The 12,207-nt window shown below is 31.2% G+C and overlaps 1 protein-coding gene across 1 annotated transcript in view; it reads right to left on the reverse strand.

The window, feature by feature from the left end:
* Positions 1-12,207, reverse strand: part of LOC117169935 (neuropeptide Y receptor type 6) — a 102,561-nt gene that overhangs the window by 40,140 nt on the left and 50,214 nt on the right. Inside the window, exon 4 of the mRNA XM_033356445.1 lies at positions 6,616-6,710. Coding sequence (XP_033212336.1) covers positions 6,616-6,710 — 95 coding nt within the window. The remainder of the gene's footprint in view (positions 1-6,615; positions 6,711-12,207) is intronic.

Raw genomic sequence — 12,207 nt, forward strand, 5'->3', positions numbered from 1 at the left:
AGCCCAAACCTGGCTCCACCTGACTTTTTCTGGTTTCCCCGAATGAAAAGAGAGCTCAAAGGACATCGATTCCACTTCATCGAGGCGATTAAAGCGGCAACGACAAAGGCTCTCTCTCAACAGTATTCCGGAAACCGACTTCCAGCGGGCTTTTGAAGAATATCAGACGCGCTGAACTAAGTGTATCGATGCAGGAGGAATGTATTTTGAATGTTAATAAGTAATTGTAAAGATCCCTGCCGTAAATTTTGATTTTTGGAACCAGTCCCGATATTTGTTGAACGGACCCTGTATGAAATTTCTGTAAATTTCTTTTAATTTATCTGTAAATGGTTTTCTTTCAATACTGTTGACGTATTTCCCACAAACAACACGAAAGTTGTCAACTTGCGTATGGTACGGTGTCATTTCTATTCTTACAGTTCTAGTCTTATAGCTGAGGCTAAGTTACCCACCAATGTAGAGCTGCGAGCGCATGATGACGATAATTGTTTGCCAGCTTGCTCACCCTGGCTAATCGTCGATTTTAGGGTTCCGAATCCCTGCATTGTACAGCTACTTTTTCTTGTGAATGCCATGACAGATTCACGCCTTCAGATAGAGACTTCACAGAAAAAACTGAAGGTAAATCTTATTGTAGCTAAATTTGTAGAGAGTAAATTGTCTTTTGTTCGTACAAAATTCATCATGGCGGTTTTGAAAAGTGCCAGCTACAAGCTTCCATTGCTGCAGTGAAGTTAGCTGACGAGTAATGAAACAGATGAATTGGATAAGTTCGACTTCATAAAGACGGCCGTGCCGAATTGTAAGAGCTGTCAAAGTTACTTACAGGTGTGGGTAAAAGTGGAAAAATACCCAGGTGTCAGGGTCATAACTTACTGCCTGCGCGATTGCATGAGAATTGCAATAGAATTGCAGCAGTTTCTGCAATTAAATGTGAATCTAAGTGCGAATGTCATATCCTCTGTATCGAACGTGTAGGGGTCATAGGGGCTACGGATTCATGATCAGCACACCCAAAAACGTATTTCGTAAGGATTATTGTCTCGAAATGAGCAAACCATGACAAGCAACTAGATTTAGAAGTCCTAAAGAATGTTTTTGACCTTCATGTGACCTCTAGAGGTCACGAAGACCCGCAGTTAAAAATATATACGAACGTAAAATTTTCTGCTCTTTCTGAATCTGAGAAAAAAGATGACATCTCTCATATCAACGAAGTTTACCTTCAAGTGACCTTGATCCTGGCGTTTAGGGATCATAGGGGCCACGGATTTGTGATTAGCGCACCCGAAAACGTATTGTCTACTTGGTTTGGTCGGAGGACTTTTCGATTTCATTTTGTGGTCCTGTGTAATGAATATTTTTTTTTAAATTTCATATTTTGGGTTTAAAAATTTCAGTGTTTTGTAAAAAAATTCGTCTTTTTTGGCTAAAAATGTCTATTCTTTTGCTGAAAATTCGTCTCTTTGGTTTAAAAATTCAAGAATTGCGTTTAATTTTTTACCGTTGCAAGTCTTTTGTGCGACAAATTTTAACTTTTGTTTTTTCTGTGTTTTTTGAAATCTGATGTTTCAATTTATAGCTCGAATTCACTCATACTTTGTAGTTTTCATAGTGCTGCTAAGGACGCCATAGCAGAGGACAGCTTTAATTCGATCGTAGGATAAACTTTCGCCAAATAGCATGTAAACTTTAACAGCGGGAAATTTGACATGCAACAAAATTTAACTTTAGTTTTTTCTGTGAATCTTTTTTGGTTGCAAATTTAACTCTTGTTGAAAATTCCTATTTTTGGGCTAAAAATTCAATTACTAGGTTAAAAGTTGAACTACCTTGTTAGGCATTCATTTTAGTATTTAATGATCCATCCTTTTTGGTTGAAAATTAAACAATTTCGTTTTTAATTCATTTTTCTTTGGTTGAAAATCAGCGTTTTCAATCGCAAATTCGACTATTCCATTTTTGGTTTAACATTGATTGTTCTTAGTTTAAAGTGTTAACTATTTGGTTGAAAATTAACTTTTTTGTTTACATTTCATATTTTCTGGTTGATTCAACCATTTTGTAGAAAATTCGTCTATCAGCTTAAAAATTCCATGGTCTTGTTCGAAATTCTATTTTTTTCGTCGAAAATTCATCTATTTGCTCAAAATTCATATTTTTTTAGTGGAAAATTCAACCGGTTTCTAGAAAATTCGCCTTTTTATTTTTAAAATGTAACAATTTAAATGGAGTTTTATTCTTCGCTTGAATGAAAAAACTTCCTTGCTTAAAAATCAACTCTTTTTTTGAAAATTCATTTTTTTAGTTTCAACATTAATCTCCTTTGGCAGAAAATCATTTCTCAGTTGAAATATTAACTATTATATTTCTCGTTAAATATTCATATCTTTTATTGAAAATTCAGCTATTTTATTAAACGTGCTTCTTCTAGGATATAAAATTCATTCTTCCGGATTGAAAATTCAACTGTCTTCGAAAAATTTTTTTGCTGGAAAATTCTCTTTGTTGAATAGGTCATTCTTCGCAAACTGAAGAATTTAATATTTTAACAAATTTAAACAAACATTGTTTTTTCTCTTTTTTTAAAATATTGTTCTATATGGCAGAAAAAATTTCGTATTGAATAGCATGTGTCGATTGCAACATTAATCGTCGAATCCCCAACCGCGACGTTAAAAGAGAACATCCATTTCCGACTAAAAGTGCAGCACTTTAGAAAATTCACGGTTCAAGGGTGTTGAAAACTTTCGATAAGAGCGATGTACATTGTGATTGTTTTTTTTCATGTTTTATCTCTATTCTTCTACATACAGGAAGAAAAGGGCGAGTTATTGCATGAAAATAAGAAATTAAATTGTAAATGCATTTACGAATTTTTAATTAACTAGAAAGTTGATCGTTTCTTATTTGATTTATAATAAATTTGATTTTTAATAAATGCGACACTAGGCAATAAAAAATCTCTATTCGAAATTTCTAAGATTTTAAAAGCTTATTGTTTTATTCTTCAAGAACGTATCTCCGCATGGTCAAATATATTAAGATATTCCTGGAACTAAAGGTAGGTCAGAAAAATCTATTTTTGATTCTAAAAACAGATATGTACATATGTGCTATTTTGGAAAAGTAATCAAAGCGCCAGAGTTGGTCATGCTAGGATCCTCTTATAATGGTATCAAGTTAATAAAAGATTTCATACATTTAGGACACTAGGACAATGAAAATAATGTGCCATTATACAGCCCGGGAAAATTGGCAGAGTTTTCATGCGAATCAATAAAGCCGCAATCTGAATATGAAAAATTACTGCTGATATACTAATTTGTTTTGCTTTAATTTTTCGAACAAGAAAATCGAAAGAAAAATCTGAAACATTAATTTGTTACCATTCATTTGCTTCGGTATTTTGCAACAAGTTATAAGTTTTTTAAAATATAAATTTAACTTTGTGAAAATTTGTCAAGGCTCATCCCGCATTTTTATAATTGTTAATAATTTTTTAATTCGCTGTAAGGTGAATTGTATACTATAATTCTAATATCCCTAAGACAGAATTGAACAACACTAGGCATCAATCATTAATAGAAATAACAAATTTAAGTTTATTGGATTTTAATGTTATATAAATATAACTTTTCTAAAAATCTTTAGAAAATTCATAAAGTTTTTGAAGATATCAGATACATCAAATCAGAATTTCAATAAAAAAGTTGAATTTGCAACAAAAAAAGATTTCCATTTTAAATCAAAGACAGTTAAACTCATCCAAAAAGGCGATTTTTTAAAGAAATATTTAAATTCTCAAAAAAGACAGATTCAGTTTTAACCAGTTTCATTTTTAAGCAAAAAAGGTAAATTTTTAACAAAAGAGACTATATTTCTATAAAATAGTTTCTACCAAAAATATTGATTTTATAACAAAAAAAAGATGAATTTTCAACGCAGTACACTGTAAAAAAGTTGGTTTATATTTACATCCTGCGAAGATAGAAATTATTCGACCGGCGTGGCACTAGTAAATAAGCAGAATTCTGTGAAAATACATATTGTCCTTCTCAACATGCGTCCGCCATCACTTCCTACAAGAACATAGTTCTGACAAAAGTTGTAGGGTTTGGTCCAAGAAATCTAATGGTGACCTTGATTTTGAAATCGAGGTCATTTTTTAAGGTCGTGTCAAGGTCAACATATTTTTTAAAATCAGTTTGACCCAAAGTTAAAATACATATTTCAATGTAACATTTTCCACTCTTTTTATTTCCGATTAACAAAATAGGGGTTTCCATTAAAAAAATATGTTGACCTTGACACGACCTTCAAAAATGACCTTGTAGTCAAAATCATGGTCACTATTAGATTCCTTGGATCAAACCCTACAACTTTTGTCACAACTATTTTCTTGTATCCACACTTTTGGAACACCTGGTTTATATACAGTTGTACATCATATATAATAGAACTTTTATATAATAATCTTTTCTAAATTTCCAAGTAGTGCAAAATCTGAAAAAAGGTAAAATCCATATGAAGTACAAATCAACAAACGAAATGCGCATCAAATGGCCAAGCTCGTTCGGGCGTCTCCGAAATTCATCGTTTGGCTCCCAATTTTACGTTCTGCAAATAATTCTGCGGCGTTCGATCCTCGCGGCCGTACTCCCTCGCGATAGAAAAGCACACGTCGTCGAAATTTACATAGACTTTCATATACTTAACAACCCAATTAAATTTATCACCTTACGTAAACTTACTATGTCCCACGCCAAACGAATAATTTCCTTCACAGGACGTAGTAAGTTCACAGCCGACTGCAAATCGAAAAACCTTCATTTTATTTTCACATTGTTACCTGAAGTGAAATCACATTAGATTGCAAATAAGTTGATTGTAAATGTCACCGAAGCTTCTTTTATAGTGTAGTTGCTTTTTTAACCAAAGGAATGAATGTTTAATTTAAATGGTCATTGTGGTTTGAAAGAATGAAATTGTCTCAAAGTAATTAAACTATCAACAAGTAGTTGCATTTTTAACCAACGAGGATGCATTTCCATTATTAAATGAAATAATTGATCTTTCAAATCAAAAAAGAATTTCATCAAAATACATCAATTTTTAACAAAATACTTACATTGTAAAGCAAAACAGATAAATTCTAATCGAAAAATGTAATTCTTGATATTTTAACTAAAAATATATTTTATTAAATCAAAAAGAGTTTAAGTAATCCAAGAAAAGACGAATTTTTAACGAAACAGTTAAATGCTTTTCAAAAACAGATTAATTTTTAACTAAACAATTACATTCTCAACCATAAGAGATTAAGTTTCAACCAAAAGAGGTGAATTTTCAAAAATCATCTAAACTGACTCAAATTATTTCTAAATATTTTCTAAATATTTGATTCGAAAATATAAGAAAATTTACATTTTGTTTAACTGTTGTGGAAATTTCTAAGGTGTCCGCTGTGGGCTTACATTTTCCTTGTACCTCTTCCTTATTCCTCTACACACCACCTTCATACCAAAGATTTATATTTTGTTAAAAATGATTTATAGTTTTCAAAAGTTTTAAATTACTATCTTATCTTTGTCAAATTTATAAATATATCTTAAACTTACTTAGATTTTTTTTATTATAAAATTTTTTAATCACGTAAAATTGAAAATTTTTCCTTTAAAATCTTTTAAATTAGTTTTTGAAATATCAGGAATTAATTTGAAATCATTTTAAATTTATCCTAAAATAGGTTTTCAGCAACAAAAAATTATTAAAAATGTTCCCAATAATCTTAAAGAAAAGTGTAGTTATCAACCCTTTCGAATTTCTGACCAAGCTTCTTTTAATAAAATCTTAAAAAGTCTACATTTATAGATTACATTTTTTTATCTTTTGGAGTTCAAAATGATTTTTTAATATTTTCAAAGTTTGTAAATACCTCTTAAACTTACTTACATTTTTTCTAAAATTTTTCAATCTTGAAAATTTTAACAGTTTTGCTTTGAAATCTTTTACATTCTCTTTCGACATTTTAGGAAATTAATTGTAATTTTTTAAAATCATGTTCAATTATCCTATTAAACTCATTTGCAGTGTGGCAAATTAGATATCGTTACATCACCGTTACATCATTTCTATTTAAAAAAAGCTAATATGCCTTTTCAAAAAAATTCTTTTGTAACTTTCTCTCCGATGTCCGGATACGGAGTGGTAACCTATTTAAACCTCTTACTGATGCATTTGCTATAGTTAGAATTTGATGCAGTCTGTGATAAAGTTGAGTTTATGAGACCCTGCGGCTCACAACTTTATCCCTTCTTTGCCTTTCCTATGGGAGTGGATCTAAAGTTTCTCCACATTTTTCTATGTTTCTTCTGAAGCTTACATTTACTCGGTAATTCTAACACTTCGTCACATAAAAACTTAAGAAAACAATTGCAGACAAATTTAATTTATGTATCTCGTATTACAATAAAACAAAACAGTAAAGGCATACTGATGAACAAAATGATAACTTAAAAAAAAATAATTTGGCGCTTTATTATGTTGACATTTTTGAAAATAAATAATATTGGATAATGGAATAATGTAATAATGGTACAAAAATCTTACGTCCCAATAAACAAGCCACGCATGTAGTCTTGCATATCTTCTGCTAAATTGGCGAAGCACATTCCCACGCCTTTAAAACTGGTTTGATGGTAACTCTAAAATTAGATACAAAGAAATATATTTTAGCGTTGTAAACAGTTTACACAAAATAATGAAAAAATATTCGGTGTAATTTTGTAGTACCAGACTGTAAATGGTGTGTCTATAGTTTCACCGAAAATAGTTGTCCTACGATCACTGAATTACGGTGAACCTACGCAGAAAACAAGAACCCATAGAAAGCGAGTCGGTTTGAATTGCATATCTGTCATTTGCAGATTTAATGAATAAAAATGCAATCGGTAGGCTACATTTTTAATCGGTCACCTGTGCGCGGTGCTTTAAATCCGCCATTCCACATTCGTCAAAATGCTGAGTGAATAGAGTTGAATGATACTGACAAACGTGAAATAATTCCCATGAGCATTCTACGCTTCATTAATGTGCACATGAATGGGTTGAGATTCAATATGAAATGAAGTTCGTAAAAGATCACACCCTATGGTAAAAATGCGATGCACATGTAGCAATTTTCAATAAGCGTGAATCTGTCAATTGTAGGTTACCTCAGGCTCTGTTCAACTGAGTGGACTATGAAGATTAAAATTTTAAAGAATTCTGTCGAATGAGAAGTATGAGGTAATAAATTTAAATAGCACATATATTATAATTGATGCGACAATTTATTTATAAATTCAATGATTATTTAGTTGTAATTCTCTTTTTACAGTAGTTTCATTAGATTATCTTGTACAGGAATTATAAGAATTACACTAAATTAAGCACCAGTGACATTCAACTCCGCAATTCGTTTATATCTATTTTCATCACAAAATACAAATGTTTAGAATTTCAATACCCGCATTTTAGGTCAAGGTAATTTCGATAAGATAAAACGTGAGTGTTAGTTTTTGTAAATTTAACGTTCGATCTTTGTATATTCCTTACACTTTTGAACATATTTTTTTCAACTAAAAGTCAAAACATCGACAACAGTACTTTGGTGATAGTGACTTCTTTTTTGTTAAAGCTCCTTCGGCTTTAACGAATACATTCTCATCACGTATCTTGTGCTTCGCACTCGAATTTGTATCTCAACTTGTATATCATTTCCATAAATGTATATTATTACCATTCATAACATGCATTGATATTAAATTTTTACCTCAGTGACCCACAAAACTTCGATTAACGAGGGTTTGGGGCGGGAGTGGGAGGCGATTAGTTTCAACCAAGGATCATAGATGGTTAGTATTTTATGCTGAGAAGTACAACCAACCTTCAGCAGCGTTGTGCTAGATGGGAGTTCATATGATCTCATTTTCACATTCCCGGGCCACAGTGAGAAAAAAATGACATTTTTGGTTCAAAATAGCGTACAGCCCACAAATATTGAGCGATTTGAACACAAAAATTGGGAAAAAAGCTGTTAAGATTTCTAAGAGAGTTTTCGCGCCTGATTTTTCAATTAGGTTTTCAATTTTTTATAAATCAGGCATTGTTCAACAGAAAAATTCGTTTTTTTTCGATGTACAATTTTTTTACTTCGGAACTTTATGATATTTGCAGCAAAATTCATAATTTGTTTATTAATTATATGATCTTTTAAACAAATTCAATAAACAAATGCATTATTCGGGCATTTTTTGGCAGAAAAAATTCGGTTTTTTCAATGCCAGTCTTTTGAGATGGAAACTTGATGGGAATTTCAGCAACATTCATAATAAGTTGATCAATTTTATTATTTCTTTAAACAAATTTGATGAACAAATGCATTAATCAGGCATTTGTCTACATAAAAATTCCTTTTTTCCTATGTCAACAGTTTTAATTAGGATATCGAAAAAAAAAACTTCCATCGACAGATGCTCGAATAATGCATTTGCTTATTAAATTTGGTTTTTAAAAAAATATATAATTTATCAACCAATTATGAATTTCGCTCAAATCATCATGAACTTCCCAATTAAAAAGACTGAAAGCGAAAAAAAGCGAATTTTTCCGTTCACAGATGCTCAAATAATACATTTGCTTGTTAACTTTGTTTTTAAAAATTATAAAATTTATCAACTCATCATGAATGTTTCCGCATTTATCATGAAGATCCCAATTAAAAGTCTGATTTCAAAACAAAACAAAAAATTGTTCCATCGACAGATTTCCCAATAATACATTTGTTTATTAAATTTGGTGTTAAAAAATCATAAAATTGATCAAAGAATTATGAATTTTTCTGAAATTGTCATGAACTTCCCAACTGAAAAGGCTGCCATTGAAAAAAACCGAATTTTTCGGTCGACAATGGCCCGAGTAATGCATCTTTTTATTAACTTTGTTTAAAAACTCATAAGATTAATCAACAAATTATGAATTTTGCTAAATTATCATAAATTTGTAAATTGAAGAAATTGACATAGAAAAAGAGCGAATATTTCTGACGAATAATGCCTGATTACTGCATTTGTACATTGAATTTGTTTATAATATAAACAATTATAATCAGAAGAGATATTTTTTATATAATATTGTTTCGATTCCAATTTATTGCAGCATAACTTGAAAAAAGTTATTGACGAGCATCGGAAACGTCAAATAAAAAGGCCATTTTTTCGTCATATTATTTTTATTTTTTTTTTTAAAATTGAAAATCTAATTCAAAAATAAGACTTCTTTCCATATTGTGCGTTATTTGGCTTAAAATGTTGATTTTCGTGTATTTTTTGGAATTTTGTAGAAGCTATAACTCTTGTAAATTTTTGTTTTATAGAAAAAAGTGATAAGGATAAATTGTTCGTCTGTTTGAATACCATGAATACCCGTACAGAAAATTTTGGAATTTTGGAAAAAAAGTGGTCTCAAAAATTTTCAAAATACGCTCACTTTTTGAATTTTTATCAAAGATAGCTGGCTAACTAACATGGCCTTTATTTCAGTACACTAAAAGAGTATACGAAAGGCTAATCCAATCTGCCAATTCTTTCGAAAGTTATCGTGCTTACAAACTAAAAATCTACGCACACACACACACACACACACACAGTTGGACGCATTCGTAAAAACATTTTTGTCTGATTCAGCGGGTCTCAAAACGTGGACATTTGTCAAAAACGGGGGGGGGGGGGGGGGGGGGGGGGGGGGGGTCAAATTTTACAAAAATCTGATACCTGCTCTTGATGAGAATGTAAAAATGTTCAACAAAATCAATTAAAATGCCTGAAAATAGTCGGTAAATAAAAATAGACTACATGCATGTCAGGATTTTCTTCAAAGTTGTTATTGAACTATTTTTTTTGTAAATAATTTAAAATATTTAAATTAAATTTTTTAAATTTAACTGAATAATTTTCGATCGGAATTATCGTTCATCTCTTGGTTAATGCTGATTCATAATCGCTACTGAATGGGTCCGAGAAAAAAATTACGTTGCTGATTAAAAAAGTTTACTTCTCATTCAAAACTCAGTCTAACCTATGGGCAGCAATCTGGAATTCCAGTCACAGATACGCAATTCAGAAAACCTCAGAACCCATTCAAATACAAGTGAATGGATTTTTGTTCCCTGGGTAGCCTCTCTTTCCAGATTTCACACCAAATATATTTTCACTAAGCTCACCGAATTTCAGTGAATGTAGACACGGTTTTCCCTAAAAGCGTGGCATATCATTCTGATTATTTGCTTCGGGTCCTAAAATGATCCACTTTTTTGAGGTAAGAGCATGTTTACTATATGTTTTTGGTTTCGCTGAATCCGAATCCGAGGTCCAAAAAAACCCAGCACGTCAGGGTTCTGACATAACCTCAATTAACCTCATAAAACTTTGTTTTCTAGTCTGGGGGTCAGGCTATGTTTATTATATGTTTTGGGTATCGCTGAATCAAATTCCGAGGTCCGAAAAAGCCAGAATGTCAGGATTTTGACATAACTTTCAAAATACCTCGTGATCTAAGCTATGTAAGACTTCAACGTTTTGACTTTAGCCGTATATTAAACTAAAATCAGTTCAATCCATAAACCCTATTTACTTCACAAAACAAAAGTATATAGGACCGTCGTTATTAGTTCTACCCGATATACACCGCGAGGAGGTTGCACGATCGGATTTTGTACATCATATAGCCCTTACAAGGGCTTTTGGCAAAAAAATTGAATTTGTGGAATGCTTACCAAGAATCAATGAATAATTAGATAAATGAATTGTATAATGTAAAATATGAAAAATGATGCGTAGAATTCTTAGCGACTAGAATGGAAATCGAATGACTCAAGTAAACGAACTCAAAAATTAAACGATTTGAATGGACGATCTAAAAATCAGACTAACAATTCAAATGTCAGACTCTTTTGCTGCGTTGCCCGTCGTCACCACGAGGAGGTGCCCTGGATGCAGACCCACGTAATTCGGATAAAGAAATTTGACCAGTTTCTTTGAAAATGAAAACCCTGACGTACTGAAATTTTTCAGACTACGGATTGGGATACAGCGACCCGAAAAACATATAGTAAACATAGTCTGACACCCGGACTCAGAAAAAAAAGTTTCATAAGGTTTTTTGAGGTTATATCAACACCCTGACTTACTGGGATTTTTTTTACTTTGGATTCGGATTCAGCAACCCCCAAAATATATAACTATGGTCTGACCTCCGGAATCAAAAAAATGAATGAGTTTTTTTGAGGTTATGCCAGAATGCTGAAATGCTGGAGTTTTTTTGGACCCCGGATTCGGATTCAGCGACCCAAAAACATATAGTAAACATGGTCTGACCTCTAGACTCGGAAAAAGATTTTTTTGCGGCTATGTTATGAATGTCGAATCCACAAAATCAATATTGAAAAAAACAGTTAAACTTTTAACAAAGTATTTGATTTTTTAACAAAACAGATCAATTTTAAATCAAGATTTAATTTTTTACCAAGAATGAAATAGTTATATTTTCAGGAGAAAAAATTGAATTTCAACCAAAAAGAAACAAGATTTCAACAAAACAATTGAAATTTAAACCTAGAAATTGAGTTTTTAACCAACGAAGATAATTTTTCAACCAAATAGTTGAATTTTTCTTTAAAAAAGATAAATTATAAATAAAAAATTTAATTAATTATTGAAGTTTCAAACTAAAAATGCGGATTTTCTGCAGAGCAGCTCAATTTTGAACTCACAAATATGAACATTCAACAAATTAGTTAATTTTCAAACAAAATTGTTGAATTTTTGAAAAAATAAGTGAATTTTTAACCGAATAATATATTTTTTAACTAAACCAACTGGACAAGTTAAATCTGTTTTTAAAAATTTGACCATGAGAAAGGAGTATTTACCTCTGTAAAGTATTTTTTTTTTCTAAAAGAGTTTCTTTAAATTTACACAGCTTAATTATTCTTTGAAACTTATTAACTTATTGGCTTTTCGTTAAAAAAAATTTAGGAAATTTCTTCGACAGGTCTGTTTCGAAAGGGGGAGGATCGGTAAGGCCGGTTTTTGGCCTAATTTATTTTTGGACCAAAAAATCTGAAAAAATCATGGTAGTATCTTATAAGTATCCCGAGTCGAT

This window comes from Belonocnema kinseyi, chromosome 3 (assembly GCF_010883055.1).
Source record: "Belonocnema kinseyi isolate 2016_QV_RU_SX_M_011 chromosome 3, B_treatae_v1, whole genome shotgun sequence".
Taxonomy (NCBI): domain Eukaryota; kingdom Metazoa; phylum Arthropoda; class Insecta; order Hymenoptera; family Cynipidae; genus Belonocnema; species Belonocnema kinseyi.